This window comes from Odontesthes bonariensis, chromosome 17 (assembly GCF_027942865.1).
Source record: "Odontesthes bonariensis isolate fOdoBon6 chromosome 17, fOdoBon6.hap1, whole genome shotgun sequence".
In the NCBI taxonomy this organism is placed as follows: domain Eukaryota; kingdom Metazoa; phylum Chordata; class Actinopteri; order Atheriniformes; family Atherinopsidae; genus Odontesthes; species Odontesthes bonariensis.
In genome coordinates this window covers 10,533,675-10,558,064 of record NC_134522.1, presented here as the reverse complement: position 1 = coordinate 10,558,064, position 24,390 = coordinate 10,533,675, and the positions used below count along the sequence as shown (strand labels likewise).

The 24,390-nt window shown below is 39.6% G+C and overlaps 1 protein-coding gene across 6 annotated transcripts in view; it reads left to right on the top strand.

The window, feature by feature from the left end:
• Positions 1–12,335: 12,335 nt before the first annotated feature.
• ralgapa2 (Ral GTPase activating protein catalytic subunit alpha 2) overlaps positions 12,336–24,390 on the top strand; it is a 90,323-nt gene continuing 78,268 nt past the window's right edge. For 3 of the 6 annotated variants that reach the window (XM_075447745.1, XM_075447740.1, XM_075447744.1), the window contains exon 1: positions 12,337–12,625. In XM_075447745.1, coding sequence (XP_075303860.1) covers positions 12,520–12,625 — 106 coding nt within the window. In that variant the 5' untranslated portion in view covers positions 12,337–12,519. Of the gene's footprint in view, positions 12,626–24,390 lie in introns of all 6 variants that reach the window. The other 3 variants (XM_075447742.1, XM_075447741.1, XM_075447743.1) reach the window with 2 other exon arrangements.

Genomic DNA, 24,390 nt, shown 5'->3' with positions numbered 1-24,390 from the left:
CTCACTTTAGAATGATGGACACCAAATAGTTTGGAAATGGCCTTTCTGACCCTTCCCTGATTGATGGGCAGCAACAATTGCTTCTCTAAGATCACTGCTGATGTCCTCCTTGGCGTTGTGTTAACACACTCCTGAATGCTCCAGTCCAGCAGACTGCCAAAATTTCTGATTTCATAGAGGTACTCACACCTGCTGATGATCAATTATTCAAGTGTATTTGATTATCGGCACCTGACTGCTACCTACCCTCTTAATTCCGATTGAAGTAGTAAGGGTGAACTTAGGTTTTCACACACAGCTTCTACATTTTGACTTTGTTTTTGTGAAATAAATCACACATTATTTGTGTAACATTGTTTCTGTAAGGCCAGTGTTTGTGTTATATGTGTTGTTGTTCTTCTTTCCTGATTCATGATTCCACATGACTTTAGAATAGATTAGATTAGAATTAGGATTAGAAATAAAGCACGTTAGGACAAGCTAAAAACTGTGATAAACAACTCTCACTTTGTGTCATAGCAGAAGCGAGGATTTTGTTCTTGAAGAGTTGCATTCACTCTATTCAAAGGTAAACCATATCGTATCACAATTGAGAATTTAATTAATGTGGTCTTCTTGCCTTCAGCATTCTGCAAGTGATATCCAAGATCATGCATCAGTCAAATGCGGTATCAGACATGATATTCAATTTGAACAGTTACACCTTACAAACAGAGAGCACTCAAAAGACATTAGCTGATGTGACGATACGATAACGTTTTGAAACTGTTGCCACTAAATTAACCTGATTCTAATAGGATCTTAAGTAGATAACGTGGAAAATTACTGTTTTCTTTTCAAGACAATATACAAAATGGAAGCGCTACAAATTGATTTTTATTTCCTCCCTAGATGCCCTCCCCTCATCTGCACATTTTCATAATTTGAGATGAGGTGATATGGCATTAATATTCGCTATCTTATCTTGTCACATCCTGAAATTGTTGGAGAGGATATGATTAGCTGAACAATAGCATGAGAAATGCACTTTGTGAAGGCTATCCAGGTTTTTATGACAGAGAGTGGAGAGGTGGAGAATGGGCCAGGAAGCAGACACGATGGCAGTCAATGCCCTCGTTTCTGGATCTTGATCTGTCTCAGCAGGCATTTAGAAGAACCCAGGAACTGACGAAACATGCATGCCTACCAGTGTTGGCCATTCACACAAGATTAGCATTTTATCATTGTTTATGGGCTATTTAGGAAGCAGGAACACAGCTGAGCCAATGGTGCAAGGAGGACTCCAAAGCACCGTGTTTTGGACTGGTTAAATGCACCATTAAGCCTTTTAAAATGAGCTCCACCCGTCAGAGACTAAAAACAAACGTGGCTTTCTGGCTATCAATGGGCACCACTTAGAGGAAACAATGCCCTGTTGAGGCCCACCAGTTTCCTCATCAATGAACATCAAAGATGAATGAGCCCTGGCTGACAGCTTTGTTTTGACTCTGATACCCACAAAGCCCTGCTCAATATCATCCTGGTCCTGTTCCTCTGGGCTCTGCTAACAGGTGCAACCCCTCTTCTCAATGCACCATTTGACAAGACCACGGATGGGCAGGGGTGATGGGAGGCTTTGGTCTACATCCTCCTTAATCCGTCCTACTATAAAAACACTTTGAAAAACAAATGTTTGTTTGGCCAAAGTCAAAGCCCTGAAGCCCGGGGCTCATCCGTCTGTCTGCCCAAGCTTTCTCCCCTTTATTACTGCCAGCTTTTGTCAAATATTCCCTGCTTATTTGGACAGAACATTTAACAAGACCCAAGAGGATCTGATTCCCAGCCATTTCCCACAACAGCAATACATACAGTTACAACAACCATTTGTTTGGATTACGATAACGGCGCCTCAACAACAGAATATTAAGATGGAGGTGAAAAACAAAATCTCAGAAAATCTCATTCCGTGAGGAGAAAAACAACTAAGAGCATTGAAAGCTGCTGAATGTGGATCTAACATGATTATCATTCATGTTCCACTTTAGATGGGGAGGGGGGCATTTTGAGTTAATTTCTGAGCTCACCCTTTTCTGTGGTAAGAATTGTGTTTTTCTGCCAGTGATAGGCTCCCACTACTTCATGGGGAGATTAGAGCTCCTCCACTCAGGGACATAGAAAGGCCTTCAGCCTTGCAGAGAGAGGGGAAGAGCCAATGTTGAGCATTTTAATCTAGAGTCACAAAGATAAGATGCAATGGCAGATCAATATGTGCTCTATGGTGGCAGCTCCCTGAGAACTTGTCTCTCTTTCTGTGTACTAAGAAGACTTTGCCCCGTGTGCCCCATGGCTTCATTTCTCCACAGACCAGTTATCTTTAGTGACTGTCTCTGGGTGACATCTCACACCGGGGCATGTTTAACCCCAGACACCACACAAAACAGGCAGTGAATATCTAAATAGGATCGCCTGTGAAATTTGCCATGATAAATCTCTCCTGGAATAACCCCGGTTTGAATATTTGATATCACATGAGTCCATGGCTACCTCAGGGGGCGAGGAAGGTATGATAAGGGACATTCAGTGGAGTGATTAGATAAAAGAAAGCTAAATTCTTTTTCGATTGTGAGAGATGCATGGCAATGGTATTTGCACTCTGACGTGTCTGTGTGACTGAAGTTAAGTGTATAGGGAGCATTCAGGATGTCATTTTTACTTAATTTGCTCTTCTTTGTATCATCGCAGCATTCCATCATGCCGGCATCATCAGATGAACTGTCAGTGGTGAGGCATGTTGGAAAAAAAAAGATAAAAATGAAAATTCTTCTCTACCATTGAGAATCTTTCCAATAAGAACTGAGACACCTTGAACTCCTTTCATTTTCAGCTATATAAACAGCTCCTGCATGCCATTATTATTTTGAAGATACACAAAACCCTAATCTGCGCACACTCATACCAACATTAGCGCACACACACGGGTTACGAGTTTGCAAGCTTTCATTTTGGAAAGACACAGTTTGCATCCTTCTGTGTCGAACCCCGTCCTTCACATTTCAGCGCCACGCTGCCCGTTATGCCTTCAACATGTCTGTGTCCTAAACTGATCATTAAAGGAGAAAAATGCAAGGTATTGTGATGTTTGTTTGGTCTCATCCTGGGCAGCAGTTTTGATCCAGCAAAGGACCGAAGCCAGACATGGCCCTGACGATTCATAGAAAATCACCGCAATAATTTAGAAAAAATGAAAGGGAGGAATCATATCTGCATTTGTGAGCACAAAACATGTTCTGTAAAAGACAACTGCATTGCTTCGGGTAAATGGCGTATGCAGCGAGTTGTTTGTGTGTGCGTGCTCGCGCAGATGTGTGAGCGTTTGAATGCCTGTGTGCGTTGTGTGTCAGCAGACCTCGCTGAGGACTGGCAATCACTCCATTCAGCATCTGCTGCCACACAGCTCATATTGTCATTCCCCAGTTTAAAGAAACCTTGAGCGGCTTCAAAGATCTTTTCAAAGCCTTAATCCTAATAGGTCGCGGTTTGTTCTGTCACATCAAAAGGGGGAGAGAGGAGGCAGGGGGAATAATGCATCAGGGCTGGCAGAGATTCTTAAGGGTGGAAGATTGGCAGAGGATTTGCAGTGCGGGGAGGACAGAAATCTGAAATATTGGACACAGAATGCCTGCTGTAATAGATATGAAATAGGTCTTCTCAACAGCATGAAAGGCTGACATTTCCAGAAAGTTTGTCATGAGAAGGCCCTTTTATTCCCCTTCATCTATCTGTGTTTGTACTGCCACCATGTCCGTAGTGGAAATTCGCAAGTGTCACTCTAACAGGTTAGAGAATAAGATTGGACATTTAAGACTTTCTTTCCACCTCTTCCCTTTTTATTGAATGTTTAGAATTTTCAGTGAGAGACCAATTGAGTCAGACCTGTTTAGAAAACTGCCTTCTGCATGGCACTCAAGTTAAAAGTTCACCTACGGCACTTGTTTCCTGCCCCTGTTTTATAGCCAGCTGAATGGAATATGGACTTGAAATAGATTGTTTCCAATCTTGCTGCAATGAGACATTTTTAAACATATACGGTAGATGTATTGCAAATATATTTGGAGGAATTTATGAGGTAAGAAAGCTTACTTGATACACATTTAGAATAGAATAGAATAGAATAGAATAGAATAGAATAGAATAGAAAAATACTTTATTCATTTATTCATTTGTTGGCCTCAGTCTGAAATGCTTCTGTGACATGGATAATAAAGTTCAAATCAAGTCTGCCAAAGCATGTAGTGGGTGTGAGACACGCTAGACCATAAGTGTCACTTATGTGTTTACTCCTCACCTCTCTGACACGTTATCAGCTCGGAAGGTGTCTCTCTTGCATTTCACCTGATCGACTCGGCAGACAAAGAGATGTTTCCCGTGTTTCAACAGTGCACAAGTGTCCAGCTAATTAGGTGCTCATGGGAAACCAAGCATTGATTTTCTGTCAGCGTGTCGGTTCCCCCTAAAAGAAACTGAGCTGTTTGTCTTTTTCTAGTGATGCACCCTGTGCCATTGATAACAGTGATAAAACAGGTCAGGGGTGTAAGCATAAGCAAACCTGGACACATTATACCCGTGGGAACCCATTTATAATGATGCGGTTTAATTGTATGGGCTTTTAGGAAATAGGTAGGCTGTGCCACGTTGGAAGTACACAAAGTTTGTTGAGGATGGAAATGGACTGTGCTGTCTGACAAAAAAACATATCTTTTCAGCTCTGCAAAGGCATGAAATCCCTCTTGTGCTTGTTATTTCACACTCCTGGGGCTTTAGCTCCGGCCAACGATGGCACAGTAAACAAACAAACATGTGAATTCACGCATAGATGCCCACAGTACACTAAATAGAAGGGATTTTGGCAGAGAACTTACTAATGTCCGAGAATTACGCTGAGTATTTTGGCATTATTCCAACACAGTATATATTCAGCATATAGAAAGAGCCATGATTTATGTTGTTCTAGAATTATGGAGAAAAAAAAGCATGTTGTGTATTCTATACACATTCTCTCTGAGTTGGGGAAACATGGGTTTGAGTACGCAAATAAATGTGATGTATAAATAATGGTTTCAGTATCACAGTGGACATTGTGCCAGCCACCTGCTGATCTAACCACACACAGGTAGAGCCAGCTCGGGTGACTCGGAGCTGTAGACATACAGTCTGCCAGCAAACTAATCAGCAAAAGGGATGAACTCCAAGCTTGTCAGAATGGGTCATGGATGTAGGAGGAGGAGGCGGCAGTGGGAGAGCAGGGATATTTTGCACGCAGCCACAGCAGGGTGAAACGGGCTGAAGAATGAGAAAATTCACAAATCTCAGAGTAGGTTAGAGGTTAGAAGAGCACAACCCTCAACAAGGCAAAGCACAACCCTACACAAGGCAGAGGAAGCTTTGGTGTGTGCCCACACATTACCTGAACATGTCAATCTGAGGGGAACACCTTCACCCCAACAATGATATCATAAATGTTGAGTTCATGCTTTCCAAAGGATATCTACGAACGACTATGTTATTCGATGGGCATTTGTGGGTGTAAATGGTGTATCATGGTCAAGAATATCATGACTGAGTTTGATTTTTTTTTTTATTAAATGTCAGGTTGTGCCTTGAATCCCATGTCTGGTACTGCAGATGCAAAAGTATTCAAATGTCTTTTGAGCACTTCCCTTTTAGAAACATCAATTCATTTCAATAGATAGAAAATGTCGGTTTTTGAAAAGAAAGGCCCCAGATTGCACAACTTGTCTTTAAATTCAAGAATGTGCGTTCGCCTCAGCATAGAGTTGTGTCCCTGAATGGAAGCATTATTTCAGCTTCTTAGCCGATCACCACTGGAAACCATTCTGTATCAGCATTTAAAGGTACAAGACTGTAATTCAGGGGGTAATTTCCCATCTTAACGGAATCCAATTAAAAGCAGGGACATTTCAATTAAACCTCCCCCTGGCTCGTCGCTACAGTGTCACACCATAAGTGAAATTGGAATCAGATTATGGAGAGAATCTGAAGAAGTATTTTTCGGCGCAATAAGGATCACACTTTCCTGATAGAGACCCCTGTCATGCATCCTGTTAAAAAAAAATTCTTTGCCAACATTAGTCATTTAATATTCCCTCCTTATTAATTTCACAGCAGATTACCTGGGAAGATACAGAATGCTGTTAGCAAAGAGTTTTAATTAAGTATGGGGTATGTTGCTATGAGTACCTTATGTGAAACTGCTGCCTTATAATGCTCTTGTTTTAATTACTCCGGAGTGCCCCCTCATTAACCTCTATGGAGATGTGCTCCAAACTACAGTGTGCATTACAAACACTACTCTTAAAAATATTCTTATATCCACATAAAGACATTCATACCCATGTTTGTACTTTTAAAAGAAGAAGACTGTCTCCCTTTGTAATTTAGAAAAATGAAGAATTTCCAAATGACATAAAAAAAGCACTACAATTTCACATACCGGGCTTTGAACTTGTCAATTATGCGATAACCTTGGTGGCTAAGGGCACTGTGACGACCCCTGGTGGGAGATATAACTCCACATTACAGGCCCTTGTTTGTGCCTTATTTCTGCAAAATGTTTTTACCTAATAACCAAGACTATATACCAGAGAACAATGGGGTGTTCATTTGTATTTTCACAAATTTTCTTGCAATTAAATGAATTGTTTTGTTTAAAAAAAAAAAGTAGGGTAAAGATAAAAATCTATTTCCATGCACTGCTATTCTGTGGGTGACTTAGATGCTGATTGCTTGAAAACCTTAGATATTATTTGATATACTTTCAATAATTAAAAAAGATTGTGTAATCTTAAAAAGATGGTATACATAAGAATCTAAGATACAAATAATGCCATTTTTAGCTTTTGTTTCCCTTTTGGTTGATTCAAACATACATTGCTTTTGTTTCACCGTTTCACTGCCCCACATCTCAAGCAGCTGTGGGTGGTCTAATCAGAAGCCCTGTGGATATTTCCCTTTTGATCCTTTTCATGCCCAAGTTTCTGAATAGTCCCATATAGGTTTTAAAAAAATTGCTCCAAAAGTGGGCCCCTGTTGAAAATATGCTGATGGGTAACTGTGCCAGTGTCCACCCTCACACCTTAATGTGGTTTAACAGGATACATTAGCTTTTAATGGCACTTAATTGTGTAAAAAGGAAATCCATAACCACGTAAGGAGAAAAGTCAAGTATTTCCAAGCTCTTTATAAGAACAATTTAGAGCAGACAAGTGCTTTTCAAACCTTGGATTGGAATCAGTCCGACAGTCTGGCCATGAAGAGGAGGGCCTGCATTTGTGAGCCTACAGTGCCACCATTTGGTCATAATGAGGTCTTAATTTCACTGCTGGGCCCTGAAATTTGGCAGTGAAATTAAAGATAATAAATGTTTGTTTTTATATTGATTTTTTCCCCCCATGTTGATTAAAATAACGTTGCAATTTTCTCTTTTATTGCCTCAACTTTGTACTAAACTAGCTTTTAGGAAGCAGAGTGGGATTCTTCATGCAACCATAAAGTTGAACTGCCTTCACCTACAATATATCATTTTAAAAATGAGCTGGACTGAGCTTATTCCAGGTGCTGAATTAAAGAGGGAAGTAAACTTCCAGTGCCATTGTTATTGCTGATGCATTATAGGTCCATGCCATTTTAGATAATGAGCAATAACTTGTACTTCAAGAACAGAGTAGGTTTGCCAGGAAGGAATGGTGATTACTGTCAATTAAGACTGATGACAAAGTGCCAACAATAACCCAGAGTGTGTGTGTGCGTATGTGTGTGTTTGTGTGTTTGTGAGAGCTTGTGTTTTATTCACACGTCCTTCCAAACAACCCTGTTTTGTGTAATCAACATCTGTTGTGACAGGCAACCTCCTCCTTTTTCAGAATGACCCACTTCAGATAATGAGTGTCATACCAAACTGCAGGGCAAAGGCTGATTTCTCTTTTTTCACTCCTCCTCTTTGGCCTCAGCTCTCACTCCCCTCCGTTCCTTCTCCTATAATTCAAGACATCCATTGTGCAGAACCTTAAAAAAGAGAGACAAATGCTATCACAACATTGTCTGTGCTCATTATGTGGGGGTGGCAGATGAAATAGAATACTGTCTTGTCTACTGAGTGAGAGTATGAGCTCCTACACAGCTGTCTAAAATATCCTGATATTCTCGTGAATGCTTTAGGTTTCCTTTTAGAACTTTTTGTCCAAGCACAATATACACCTCCATGACACTTCTCTGACATATTCTTTGGTCAAAGTTTCTCTTTCTGTCTCCTTTTGAATGTAACATTTTTTTTGCACTAATACACCTGTATTAGAAGGCCATGCGTAGGGCATATGAATTTGGAAGAATAAGATGCTCTGTGGTAGATGCAGCTGGGAATGTTTGCTCGCCTCAACCCCACACCAGTGTTTAGGCGCCATCTTCTGGTATATTTGCTCAACTTGAAGAACACGAGCAGGGAAACTCGCTTGTAGCGTTTGTGAGTAGAACAAATAAGAAATATGTCAATTCATCTACATTTTAGACTTTATTTTATATACTGCAATAACACAAAATGTATGTTTAGTTATTTATATTAGTAGACACTAACTGAAAAGATTTCTCACTCGTGGAAATGAACTAAACATTGAATCTATATTCTAAGGTTTCTTTTCAATGAGATTTAATTTGAGATGCTTAGCCTCAAAATGAATTGGCGCCCAAATAAGACAGACAACGTCAAACAAGGAAAATGATTGCATTGAATGACAGTCTTAAGGTGTTGATAATTGCTCAATAGATTAAGAACACTCTATTCATGTCAATACCACTGTGAACTGAAGCATTTCTATGTAAAGGCTCCCTCCATATCCATTTTCTAGATCTTTGGACTTATGACCCAGGTTAACAAATGATCAAAAACATTGAGTGTTTTTCCTGCTGTTCACTATTCGAGAGACATTAGAGGGGTCTCTGCTCACAGCAGGAGAGCACAAGTGTAATCAATGACTTAAATGATGGCTGTTACGCGTGAGTGTCCCATTTACCCGCTCAGAAATGAGAATTCATCTCAAACGCCACCTACAACCGGGGCAAATCTTAAAACTGCCACCAAAAATATAAACACGAAGCAATAAACAGGAAATTAAAAATATATAAGAAACCTTTGCCTTATGTTGTAAAGGATTGACTTTGCCTTTATGTTAATCAATACATTAAGATAAAAGATTGCAGAAGATGCTGCAACTAAAGTGTATGGCTTCAACAGTCTCACACTTACCTGTATATCTTTATCAGGTTTAAATGTGTTTAGTGTGCCTTTTTGGTGGCATGTGATACTAGGGCCTTACCACTGATACCATCAAAGAGAGCTGAATGGAAGGAAACAGTTATCTATGCCTTTAATCTCTTCTCAGATGGACGACGGTGACTCCTCTCATGGGGCTGACTCACTCCAACCTTTTTTGAATACTGGTAAGTTGAATTACTGCCGTAAAAGACAGGAAATGATGTCAGCTCTTGCTCACTTTAGCTCCACACTACATCACTCATAGTCATAATAGAATATAATAAGTGTCTTTCCACTACAAGGCTACTTAGGTCATCATTGCAACTGTTTTAGTCCCCCAGGTTCTGTTACACATTAAAACTTGCTTCTTTGGTCATTTCAAAATCAAATTGACTTCTTTCTTCTTCTTTTTTTTTACCCGACTTGAAGTTCGATGTAAGGTTTCAGCTGTCTTATCATCTGTTTTTTACAGGCACATTACTTTATAAATATTAGTCCAGCTTTTTAATATTCAGTTTCCTTTGGTCGCCTCCGTTTGAAGGTCTTTCATGCATATCCAACCAGGAGGAGGCCCCACGGCAGAGCCAGAACTCGCTGGAGGGGTTATATATCCCCCCTGGAAATGCCTTGGGATCCCCCCAGGAAGACCTGGAGAGAGGGATGTCTGGGTTTCTCTCCTGAACCTGTTGCCTCAAATAAGTTTTTTTGGATATAAGATAGTGTTTTCATTCTGTTCTGTGGTAATTGTGTTTGTATTAACCAACATGTTTTTATACTACTGATTTAACTTATTTGTCACATATTCTCTGTAAATTAACAGTAAAATACTTGCAGCACAGACACAGTTCTGTTTAGTGAATATCAGATTATCTTCTCTTTGATTTCCACACATTAGATAAATGTTTTTTGGAGTAGCACATTAAAAGACAAGGTGTTACTGTACCCCCACTGCTTTTTTGTATTAATAACCAATATAACAAGTTACAATTACATTTCAAAATCAACATCACCTTTAAAAATTGCGAAATATTAACTGTATGCACCATCACTCTATTGGTTGAAGCCTCTTGTGCTTACTATTCTGTGGCATTTTTAGTTGTCATAGAATGAGCATAAAGGTTCTCTGCATTGGTCTCCTCAGGGTGTTTCTGTTTCCTTCCAAAGTTCAAAAACATACTTGTGTGCTTAACAGGGGATTCTAAATAAACTGTGACTGCGCATGTTTGTCTGTCTCTGTTTGCCCTGTAATGGACTTGCAACCTGTCCAGGGTGTGCAGTGCATCTCTTGCACCCTTTGTCAGCTGGAGTGTAATCCAGCCCTCTTGACCAGTATCAGAGTGTATAGAGGACAGCCTGGCTGGATGGATGTCTACCATGAACAGAATCTAGTTAGAGTTAACACTGTGATCATGTTTTGATGACAAACACTGAAAATGATGTCCTTGGGTTATATTGTTTCCATTCTGTTGTCCCTGCACTGAAATATACAGAGCTTGCCTTAAAACATGCATTATGGTTTAATTATTGAAGACTAGATGTCATTAGTTGGATTTTTTAAAGGTTATTTTATTATTAATTAAAAACTAATCCTCACAAGCAGTGTGAGTGGGTTAGTATTTAGGCCTATCTTGCCAGAAATGCTTAAAAAGGTGCTTGAATGAGAATTTTTGCCTCTTTAGTTCGTATACTATTTTTGACCGATTGCTCCAGCCATGTACTTTCCAGTCTTCTGAAAAAGAAACTGAGATTCTGAGATTTACACATCAGGACATGAAGAAAAAAAATATATATGATTCTTACCAGGTCTTCAAAGTAGGTAAAAATACAATATCATACGAATATGACTTTTTTCACAGTGTTGTTCATTATTTATCAATAACTGTGCCAAAATGCAGAAGCGGTGTGCGAGAAAACTACATACACTCCATGATTCAGTAGCTTGGTCCGGCCGGCATTTCAATCAGGTTGAGGTCTGGACTTTGACTGGACCTGCAACACCTTGATTCTTTTCTTTTTCAGACGTTCTGTTGTAGATTTGCAGCTGTGTATACAGACGGCCTTCCGTTTGACTTCTAGAGTGACTGCTGGGTGTGGCTGAAAAACAAGATCAAATCAGTTTGTTTTTTATCAAATGTGGTGCTTTGCTAACTTCCTCACTTTGGTCTTGTCTGTCCAAAGCACATTGTTCGAGAAGTCATGTGATATGTTCACAGGAACCTTAACATTTAACATGCAAACTTAAGCCTGTAGAGTCTGAGATGTAGTTCTGGGGGGTGGGGTTGTGTAATTTCTCTGATTATTGCATGATTTATGTTTAGACTGAACTTGCTGGGATGTCCACTCCTGGGAAGATTGACAGCATGTCTTGAATGTGCTCCATATGTAAATAATATTTCTCATTATAAAATGATGGACTTAGCCCATTCTATTTTTGATGTGCAGCAATATTTGCTTCCATAAGATTGTATTTCTTTCTTTTTTGGCCTTCTCTTAACACACACCTGAATGTTCCAGATCAGCAAACTGCCAAAACCAAAATTTATGATTGTTAATCAATTAATCAGGTGCATTTTATTTGCTGCCCTTGACTGCTACTTTACCCTCTTAATTCCTATGGAAGCGATAAGGAATGTGCTTTATTTTTCACTTTACGATGTAGTTGACAAAGTTGATAAAGATGCTTACACCAGAGGGCGCTTGCGAGCTATAACACAAGTCAGACTTAAACCTCCTTTTATCAAATCGATTTTTTTCAAAAACTCACTTTTTTATGCTAAAGCTGGAAATCAATAATGAAAGTTAAGTGGGGTTTTTTTCTGACAGCTCTTAAAATAGTGTTTCTCTGTTTCTTTAAAGGTCTGAAACTCAAACGAGATGGTGCCCATTCAGTAACTTGGCTTTAAAACAGCTAAGAGAAACTCACGTTATTCTGAACACGCATGACAAAAACCCCAGTGGAAGTGCAAAGTGGAAGTGTTAAAAACAATAAGGCGTATTCAGATTATCTAACCACTCCTCTCTGTCAGCTAGTGCTTCCGTATTTACACACCCACCGAAAAAAAAACAAAAAAAACAGGACCCACCAGCGGCCGTAGGGTGAATGTTTACCGAGCAAAGCATAGTGTGGTGGTGAGGAAAGTGACAGACACACTGGAGGCTCGGTGTATGGTGAAATACAGGTGATTTCTGCTTCCACGGTTGCATTTTATAGCGGAATGTTCACTCGAAGGGGGCATGGAGACGTCAAGAAATCTACACAGAAAGTTCTGGACCCAAAGAAGGATGTTCTGACCCGGCTCAAACACCTCCGGGCACTGATAGGTGAGTGAAATGTCACCGGGCTTTCGGGATGCTGCACCGTCGAGGCTTAGCTAGTTGAGCTAGCTAGCTGGAAACAACCGACAGCTAACGTCAAACAAGGCGTAAGGTTAGCTGGCTGACTGTAGCTGCGTTTAGTAGAGCGAGCTTGTTAACAGGTAGCACGTGCTCTCCCCGTGGCCGTAAAAAAAACCCTACGTCTGTTGAAGGGTTTGCCTGTCATCGCTTATTTTTAATATATTTTAACGATTATTACGATCAGATAAGTAAAACTGTGATGGGGCATAGATGCTAGCTAATGTAATGCTAGCTCCATGGCTGCTAACTAGCCAGCCAATATTGCTAACTGATGCTGTCTTGTCAGAGCATCAGTGGTTACATGACCCCCCCCCCAGCCTTTGTTTTCATTCAATCCTATGTCAACATGACTGTTTTCAAACCTAATTGCATTAATATTCAGTCAGTATTTATAATTAAATGCAAAAGCCTGTGTTCATTTACCTCAGTCTGAGGTTGAACGAGGGCTTTCTTCCATCTCGCTTGGTTGAGGTGCGAAGTCGATGTGCAATATCCCTTGATATTTTTGATTTGCAAATGATGATGTATGTATAATTGTGCGGCACTGAAGGGGTCCTTTTGTTTCTTTCATCGGACAAGGAAGTACATGTTTTATGACAGTCATAAAACTGTATGTCCCAACCTTTTCTTCCTGCACTTTGATAATCAAAAGAGATATGTATTTGTTCTTTAATTTGGGATTTGTGCCTTTTGTTTGACATGATTGCACCTATTTACGTTGTGCTTTTTTATTGATGAATGGTGGTGATGATAATTCTCAAAAGAGATCACATTTTTTTCTGCATGGCACAGCTTTTAAGAGGCAGACATGTGACTTGCAAGTTAAACAGTCTGAGTGTAGTCAGTGTTATTGAACTTTGACAATAACTTTTAGTGTTTGGATGATCCACACAGGTAATTTCATTTTAAGACCACTTTGTCCCTTTTCAATCCAAGTAAAGGGATAATGCAGTCGTACACACTGGCAAAAAGCAATGGACTTCAAATTCTTTGATATTTATGAGTTAAAAAGTGAAATCATCACTTTTTTTTTTTTTTTTTTTTTACTGTTCATTAAGCTTGGCTGCTGTGAACATTTTTTAGATTTTTTTAGACTAGATTGTTGGTTGCATTGTTATGCCAATAAACACACATTAAAACACAACATGATGTATATTCCATAGAATACAAGTTGTCATGTGAGCAGGTTTTATTCTCAATATGTACTAAAAGTCAATATTATCACGACAGGGCATGTTGAGGCACATTACAGACAAACAGTAACAGGCAGCAAAGCATTAAAGGGGGTGTTTGGGATTATAGTGCATAACTCATTTATATGTTAGGTACTGACAAACAATGTCTTCATTGCATCACATCAGCATAGACACGATCTGCTCAATCCTTCATGACTGTCAATAAATTGGGAATTCCAGCATAATGTACTGAGCACGTGTGTTACACTCATCGCATCACAGACAAATCCGGGTCAGTGGGCACCGTGGAAAAGTGTGCCATCGTCAACAGGGAACTGAGCGATATCGAGAGCAACTCGAGCAAATTCATTACTAGAACAAAAATACTCTGTGATTTCTCTCCTAACATTCAAAGTGGGTTGCTTACAAGTGCATATCATCGTTAAGACAACTGTCAAAGCTGAAAAACACAAGAATGCAATATCCAACATTTGATATTGTGGTAATATTAAGAAGGTTATATATATATATATATATATATATATATATATATATATATATATATAGCCTGCATACATATATATATATATGTATATCTGTTGAAATGCATTATATGTTGAGAATAACATGACTAATCCTATTTAGTTGCTTTAAACTGTGATGGTCTTTTGATAAAACTAAAAAAGAGGAAGAATTGGTGGAGGATAAGGCTCGTTTGAGATGTTGAGCCATTTGTTGATGTTTGCGTGCTTGATTGTAACTTCTTCATAGTAGTGTGTTCCATGTTTTCAATTTATTGCACAGTAGCAAAAACAGCAACAGCCAGTTTCTGCTTCATACAGTTTAGAAACTCGAGCAGAAGCTGTTGGACGTTGATATCACGAGGTCTCTCTGCTACCAAAGCGGTCGAGTCATTGCCAAGACTAGTACAAGCAAGGTGGAGGTCAGTGTAGTGCTCCGTGTGTCCTTTTGTGTTATTCTTTCCCTCGTGTGCGGCTAAAGATAAGGCTCGTGTGTTTGTCCAGCAGCTGATAGTAGCGCCTCCGTGTTCTCCCAGATTTCACAGTGCTTTCAGCTGAGGAAGGATTTCCTCCTGGTGCTGTTGGTTCCTGTGTGGACAGGAAGCAGTGATGAGAGATGGGGTGTTGTGAAGGGTAGGACAGGGACCTGAGAGGAGGAGCAGGGCTGGGGTGACAGGGTTTGGAAAATACCAGCAAATGATGCATTTTACCTTCTATTCTCCTTTATATAATATGATTGTATTTTAGCAACATGACTGCAATACTCTCTGACAGCAGAACATTTGATATGTATCTTCATGTGGAACCGTTTAACCTGCATGTTTAAATTCTTAAAGACCGGCAGAATTTAGTACCCGAAAACTGGCTTTATGAATGATGCAATGATGATGATCAAAATGTCTCAGATTTCAAATTCTACCACAATTTCACCAAAGTACAGAAGCAAGGGCTGTCGGCAGCTGTCAACCTTGTCAGTGATTGTGAGGTCCTAAACATTTGTGTCTCATTGTGTTTTAAGGATATGTTACCCTGTCCAGAAGTTTGTTACACAAGCTTGCCGAATCAAGCTGTATTATCAGTGGTTTTGTAGTTGAAAGGGCAATCTGTTGTCTGGGCTATTTTCAGAGTGGCCCTGTATCGGTTTTCTGCTCACTGAGCAGATCTGTGGGATAGAGTGTGAAAGCTGCTGCATGTTAATTTGCTGGTCATGCCTGGCTGGATTTGGCTGAGGTTGTTAATTACAGGAGCCCAGCGAAACCACCTGATCGCTCTCTGCTTCTCTCACAGTTGGCACAAAGGGCTTTTCCTCTGATTATTTCCAGTGGAAAGTCACTCTCGTCCTTGGACCCAACTCATTTTGTATTCACTGATGCATGCCAGTGCCCCATTCATTACAAAAATAAAACTACAGATGACGGGCCAAGTGCAGGTGTGAGTGTGGAAAATCCTCCACCTATTTGAATGAACGTCCACGGGGAAATATAACTCTCCCACAGCTTCGGGCTCACTGTGCAAAGTCAGATGGAGACCAGTCATGGCTGTTGCATGTCCTAAAGTATCAGACTTCTCTATTGTGAGAACATGGCTAAAAGATTAATATCTCCATCATGTTTATCAACTGGACAGAAAAAGCTGTATCCCAAGTAGCTGTTGTTTGTTTGCTGGTGTCCTCTTCAGCTGGTGTAAACATGCTGAGCAGGAATCCCCGGCTGAACTGCGTGGGAACAACAATGCAAGTGTTGCTTGTGATAACAGTCAGGTGTGTTTGTGTGTGTCGTGGATGGAGGTGTTTGAGCCAAAAGCTTTTTTTTTTTTTTTTTTTTAAAGAAAGCTCTGTGTTAATTTATAATAAAGAAAGAAATAAAGAGTCATGCATCTTTCCTCCTTTCATTGTGGGTCTAAGTGTTGTTTGGGTCAGGGTCACCTGAAAGTGCTGCTGTGTTTATAAGAGGAAATCACGAGCTGAAGCACCGGGGGAAACAATGAACACAAAACTGGAAGAGCTCTCGAGAGTAAATGATTTATCACTTGACTTGTGATTCCCTTATTTTTATTTATTTTTTTGTAAAACACTCAAGTTCGACTTCGGAGCAGCATCAGCCTCTCAACAGCTTTCATCCTAGAAAGTGTATGCCAGACCACAACACTTAAAAAGATGTGAAGTTGTTCAGTGTAGCTATCCTAATAAACAATCAGAGGGTTTTCTGAACTTTTTTTTTTTAATCAAATTACTTGTTTATTTATGGTATTTTTTTTTGCATTATTGGCACAAAACAACCACAATGTACCAGGTAAAAGAGCACAATCATCACACTGTTGATAACCATCTGAAAAATATTGTCTGACGCTTAGTTTATGACACTAGATGCTACTTTGTATGGTGTTGCGTGTTGTAATATCAGCCTTTGTCATCATTATCCTGGCATTTAGCATCTTATTGCTAGGGTTAGCTTTATAGCTCTCCACATCTGCTTCATAAGGAGATTTGAAAGAAGAAATTAGGGATGAAATACTACTGTTTCAAACATTTATCTCAAAGCTAAAGGAACCGAGTTAAGACAAATTGGCACTCATATTTCTGAAGATGATGGAAGGACATGGTGAGCATGGAAAGGAGCCAGGTGCCCCTCCTGTATATGATAGTACTTTTAACAACAGATATATGCCTCAAGTCAGAAAAAAAAAATGTGAATGTAGAAATAAATGATGTTTGTAGATGTAGTCCACATTTGGCAGGTTGTGGACATTTTTTTTATCATGTTTGTTAATATTTTTATAATCCATTGAGGAACTGTGAAGTAAACCTGTCAGACAAACACTCGGAGATGTGATGAATATGATAAATTATCTGTATAGATCTACTTCGTTCCACCCTCATTCCCAATGTGAAAATGTATGGCCTCCAAACTGGTGGCATTGTTAAGATAAGCATTTGGCAGCACAAAGAAGCCCTGTGCCACAATCCCTCACTCATTAGAATAGCAAATTTAGCCATGGAAAAGCAAACAGGCTGGCTAATTCACATCAGAAGCATTACTGGTGCTAGAGCTCCACACCTCACAGGGACTAAAGGGCTTTTGCTGACATTGTTTGGGGACTAAAGTGCATTCGTACCAGAGTAATGGCAGTTTCTCAGATCAGTAACGTGTATTGTCAGTTAATAGATTTACACAAAGGCCTTGTTAGTTTAAAGTGCTTAATTTTAAGACAGCCATACCCTGTATACTGTCAGAGACTACATTGTCCTACATCTTTTAAACAAATAAGAGTGGAAACAGGTCACTGACTTATGTTTCAAGTTTGCATAACATTAATACTTGAATCTATTCAGCTGTCATCTATTCATATGCCATTTGTTTAGGGTTTCATAGCAAACTGATAGTTGATATTTTAGGATGTGTTATATTTCTGTGGAAAAAAACCTTTGTCAGCAATTTTGGCCTCATTTCTCTCTTTTCAGTCTGGGGCATCACTGTAATCAAGTGTTTTACAGTTTCTGCATAACCCAAATTTCAAATATGACACAAGTCACGCGGTGTCGAATGAATGGCTTTATCTCTTTTGGCTCCTGCCCTGTTGGTGAGCTATAGATAGTAAAACACTTCTGCCCTGTGCTCTGTTTGCTTGTTGTCTGTGCGATTTCTTTTTTTTTTTTTTTTTTTTTTTTTTTTAATGCAGCGCCTAGTGAAAACCAGTTTTTCTAGTTGCACTGTACCGTTTACCCGTCCTGCTTTATTACAGACAAACCTGAACTCCGCCCGGCGGTTTGCTGTTGCCGCACATGTTATCAGGGCTGGATCTCATTTTATGTTGCCCTTTTGAGTGTCCAAGCTCTCTCTAATCTTCAGTGGATTTAAAGTTAAAAAAAACCAACAACAAACACTTAACTTTGGCTTTATTATCACTGGTTGCAACTCAGAGGTGTGGATTTTAGGTTGGTGACTTAACGACAACATACCTTTTGTGAGCTCCCAAATGATGAAATTTATACGTGTGTCCTTACTCTGCAGTGAATTGTGACACCACATGCACTGAAGGTATTAATATAGACGTTTTATTGTTTTGCACCCATCTCCAACATGGAGGAAATGAATGTCGTGCCTGTGTTGATATAGGTGAGGACTTTAAAGCTACCCGAAGAGGTAGAGTAAAAGTTGCCAGCTCTTAAGAGTTCGGCTGCTGAGATAAGCCATGTGGACTCATAGTGGGATAAGGTCAGACTTTGCCGGCTCTGCCATGACTTTTTCACACTGTGCGGCCCCATAATCTGTTACACAGCGAGGCACGACTGCAAGGCAAGAGGCATCCGTGCGGTTTTTGGCACAGAGGCATCATCATGTAATAACGTGCACCACGTGATGTGAAAAAGGTCCTTGCACAATGAGAACAGTTTTGTGTTTTTTAATAGTTTTAATTTCCACTGAACTCTGATTCATAAATTATATGACTCTCATATCATTTATCCTGAGCGCCACTATCTGTTTAGAGCTAATGAAAGTTAAGTGACATTTCCTTGTTATGTAAAATCTATATTTGTACAGTGTATAATTTTTATACACTGAGGATCATACTAACTGCTGCTTATTGCATCATGTGACAAAACGTTTTCCTCATCAGCAGATTTATAATTAACCTTGTTACGGTTAATTATCTACGGTCAAATATCAACCTTCCACGAGTCTCTAAACACTTTCCACTGTGGTAGATTACTCTTTTTTTTTAATTCATTATTTTAAATAAAATAGATATTTTCATTACATCAACATGGAATCTATTTCAGTTCATTACACCAACCATTTAAGAATAGATAAATAAAACCAATAAGATAACCCTGATACATTGTTCGGCTAATTAATTGGTTACAAAGCTACGGAAATCCACTGTCAGGAAAAGGCGAGTATTTGCCCCTTTGAAACAGACTAATATCTGTGTGTCATCATTTTCTCATCCGTCTTTCTCAGCTGGTGTTTATGTGACAAATTGCTTGCTCTAAACTTTGTGTTCAACAGCCTGCATAAACTGTAACACAAAGTCTGTGTCATTAGTCATGCCATCTGCTCTGTTTGTGGAGAAGCACAGTGCTGCCGTCATGCAGACGGGCAGGGACACGGAGCGGGTCAGGAGGCGAAAAAACCCGCTCCAAAAGCAACTTTCACTTCGTAGCCCGCTCCACATTATTTGAAGTAATTATTAGGAGGATTCCAGTGTCAAAGAAATCCATCCATTTGTTTTCTATACCCGCTTAATCCAACTCTTTGGCCTGGAGCCTATCCCAGCTGTCATTGGGCGAGAGGCAAGGTACAACCCTGGACAGGTCGCCAGTCCATCACAGGGCAAATCAACAAAATGAAAGTGATATATTTTATGATATTGGGTTTTATCTTCACCGGAGCTGCTTGTTTTTAAACAAAAAAATACACATATTGCATAAAATTGAATCTAGCTCTGGTGCAAAATATACATTTATAAAGCAAGATTTTTCATTCTTGTGTTCAGATTTTCATTCTAGTTGAGGTGCTAACTTGAAACAGTTATCTCAATGCTGTGGTAAAAAAAAATACATCAACATAGAAAAATTCGATTGCTAAAGGTCAGAGTACTGGTGACGGTTTTGAATATCCGTAGGCTACATGTTGCATCACACTCTCATTACACCTCATTTCCTCGCTTCTATCACATCAGTAAATACGCTTTTAAATCTTTTAATAAAGCTCTTTTAAATGCTCTGGGGATGCTCTTGTAGCTGTGTAAAACTTATGCTACTCTTATACTCCATTAGGCATATAATGAAAAGAAAATATACATTTGTTGCTATTTTACATGATCTTTTATTAGAGTGGGAATAGTTTGTCCTCTTTCACGGAACTGTTTTTAAATTTTTTTTTTTACATTTGTCCTTTTTTTATGAGTAACCATTTAGAAAGAGAAATGCCATCTATGGCGCCTCTGTCAACTTCCACATTCGCTGCTACACGGTTATCTGTTTGGGCTCTTAAAGAGACCTCTGTCTTTTTTGAGCGTACAGCCAAAGAATCGCATCCGTGTTTTCTCTCTCATCTCCTTTCTGGCAAGAATGTCGTGCACCTGCAGTGTTGGTTAGCCCAGAGCTAATGCAAATGAGTCTCTCTGATCAAAGGCTTGATTAGACTGCTTTTTGTGTATGATATGGCATATTAATGATTCTGATTCAAGTGGTATTAATAGAATATATTGAAAGTTGCCTGGAGAGTTAAATATGGTTTGACACATCCTTTGAACATTCATCGGGAGTTCTTATTGTACGTGGTGTGCTGATTAAGCTTGAATAGGGAGCTGCAGACAGAGTAGTCTGACAGTAGCGTAAGTGCCCCAGAGGCTTCAGCTGACTGGATGACCTTAACCCACTTGGCTAACTAGCCCAGTATGTGCACTCATTTAGTGCTCGCTGGGCAAACGGCGTTAAACATCAACGCATTAGAATAGAAAATGGCACACTAATTATTCAGCTGAAGCTTGAAATTATCGAGCTTTACCCACAGGATAAATGGTGTCTTTGTTGCCCTGGTTACCTTGGGTGAAGTTGTGGACAGTAGTCGGACTTTAGATGTATGTAGTGCAGTGGTGTCAGTTCAACCTCCCCTTTCATCCTCTGCTTCAGAAGTCACACACAGGGAGACATCAGATGATGTTGATAACCAGAAATATTAGGCAGTTTGGAGTTTGTGCAGTCAGACACCAAAAAAGCAATGTCATAATCTATTGTATCATTTTTCATTGGGTTTTTTTTGTGGATTGACATTGAAGTGAGCATATCTGCTTTCCTAGAACAATTTGAGAAGATGCGGTGATTATCTGCCCTCCAAAATGAGCCTCGTCTTTGGCTGCACGTTATTATTTTGCAGCTGGTTTTGTGACGTGGGGGTGGAACAACTACCCCTCCCTGGTCGTTAACAGGAAATATATCACAATGGAAAGCTGTATCATCCAACCGAAACCTGACATGGCTGCTGTTTTTGGCATTTATGCCACTGTAAATGATTATAGGTCTCTGAATCATTATGTGATCACCATCAGCATTATCCAGAAGATTGTTCAGAAGGCATTTAGTCATGACCAAAGAAATCTGACTTAATGCCTTACCGAGTGGTCGACCTCTTTCAGGCAGCCAATCGGCACTAAATGAGCCCTTATCAGGAATACCATTCTGGTACTGGGCTAGACTTTATGAAACGAACTTCACAACAATACGTGCTGAACTGGTGGTACAATGTAGATTTTATCCACGGATTTACACTTCTGACATAAAACACAGTCCTTTTGCTGAAATTGTGACTTATCAGACCAACCCTTGATTTTCCAGTCCTCAGCTCTCCAGTTTTGTTAGCATATTCCTCTGCAGCTTCAGACTTCTGTTCCAGGGTCTCAGAGGTGGAACCTGACATGGTTCATGTTTTTTTTTTTTTTTTGATAAAGAGTTATCCAAACTCTTTATCACCTCTCTTATGAAGAATACATTCCCATCTTCAGGAATCACGCTCACTGGATGTTGTTTTGTTTTTCCTCACCATCCTGAATGAGCTCTAGAGACGGCTGTGAAAATCCCCGATGATAAGTGGTTTCCATAATACAGAAAGCAGCCAGTGCAGCACCAACAATCATGCCACAGTCACTGTGATCACCTTTTCTCCCTAATCTGATGCTTGATGTGAACATGAACCTAAATTGGCCTGATTTTAAGCATTGCATTATTGCCAGATGATTGATTGATTAGATACTTGTGTTTTTTGAGTGTTTGCCGAAGCATTTTTGATCACCCTGCAGCTTTAATTCTCACACAAATGGTTAAAAAAAAAAAAAAGAGGTCAGGGTCCTTGTTTCTGAAAGTGCAGTAAAACTTTTGAAAGACCGTAAACAGTTCTTTGTAACACAGACTTCAATAAACCTACAGTGGAAAAACAGTATTTTTAGCTGATCCCATGCAGCGCTGGGATCAACTGAAAATAGTGTGCTTGACATGCTAGTATGAATCTCCACGGCTATATTGTAGGTTAGATGAAAACTCTGACTCCGTAATGACTCTGAGGTTATATCTCACTTTGTGTATTGAACAATCGTGTAAATTGAAACCGCACACACATTTTGGGCCCGTTTGATCGTTTGCCTGAATAAAGCCATGATAAATGCGACCTATGACGAAGCAGCATTGCTTTACGAATTTATGTATTTATGTATGTTGTGTATTTATTGACTGCAAAGTGCTTATAAATGCTGGCATTCATTTTGCTTCCTTCAACCGAAAGCTCTGTGGAAATGAAGCCCAGCTGTCTGCTTATTCAATCACCATTACTGAGGTCCTCTCTTGCTGTCTTCAACTACTTTTTGCACAAGCTTTCCAATATACTGTATGACAAAAGAGTTGCAGAGGAAGGGGTGCCGTTTGAAGGACACAGTTACCATGTGTGGCGCAGAGGATATAGTGTCATCATCAGCATTCCTCAGGCCCAGAAAACAGGTTCTGTCTCCCTGTTCACATGCTGTTACCCGAGAAGTCAGTGAAGGCTATTGAGAGAAGAATCTCTCTGATTATGTGCTCACAATGCTGACAGCGTTTGTACAACTTCTGCCTTTTCAAAAAACAAAAAAAAACAAAAAAAACAATCCCCGAATCAGTCGGGGAAGGAATAGAAAATAAATCTGAACATTACTGTGCAAAAGTAATTGAGATCATAAGATCTAAATTTTTATTAGTGGCATTTAGGGGGTTTGCTGTAGCTTGGTATCATGGAAAGTAGGTCCGTCACTGTACTGAACTGTTTTCTTATTCGTGGCACATGGAAGCTAATTGTGTAGCATTAATATTTAAGGGAAAAATAACTTCTGTGAAAGGAAGTTATTTTAGTGCAGGTGGAGATCCGTACATAACCATTCCAGAAAAATCGCAACGTAAGTATCGCAGACAAAACCAAATATTGCAACGTCAGTTTTCGCCTGTGTTGCGCATTCCTGCTGTTATTATATCTCGTCCGAGTGGTTTTGGGGCAAGTAAAAGCACATAGCAAAGTTAAAAAGATTTGGATTATTTCAGAGGTTATATACAAAACTTAAATCAATCTTTTAATGAATCAAACAATCTATGAAACATTCTTTATGGTTTAAACAACTGTGAATAATGTCAAACAAAGTTCCGCTCATTGGAGGGCAACAAAGAATGTGACGCTTAAAGTGGCACTTTGGCTTTCTGGTGTTACTTAGAGACATGTTTTCTCTGAGGATAACATTTAGCCTAATCTTCTCAGTCGAGTGCATTTGTTGTATATATACCATATGATTTTCTTTAGGTAGGAGATTAGTTTATCATTACAGCTGCTCACACGTAAGCTAAGTTAGCTGTCGGGTCAATAATGTAGTAAACCATCCAAAAATATGTGGAATGAAAATATCTTGCGTGCTTCTATAATTTAATGCCTCTGAATTGAAAAAATATTAATGACCGTGGTAAAAGATTAGCCCCAGAACATCCACTATTGCGGATTTAGCTGCAGTTTTCTGTTGCACCTTTTCCTCAAAGAGACGTTAACGTTTCCAATCCGACAATTTGATTTGATTGTGATTCTTAGGGACATGATTCTCTATTGAAAACAAGTGTTGCTTGAGTACAGAAGAAGCGTATTGACAAGAAGTTTTACTTTAGAGCTGACGCGAACACGCGTATCAAAACTGGGATTCGTACATAACCAGCCTCAGAGTGCAATCCCAATCCCAAATACATGTGTCGGCATTTCTCCGACTGAAAAATATCAGGCAAATTCTTTGAGACCTGTCTGTGTCACTGCAGCACCCTCAAACCAGATCTGGTAACCCATGGCAAAGGAAAATAAATTATGCAAATGTAACCTAGATGCATTTAAATGTCAGCGTTTACTCATTAGCCATCACACCTCAACAGATTAAAATCAGTCAAATCCATCCATATTCACCACTCTTCAGCAGCGTGCACCTAAGGATTTGGAGGTTT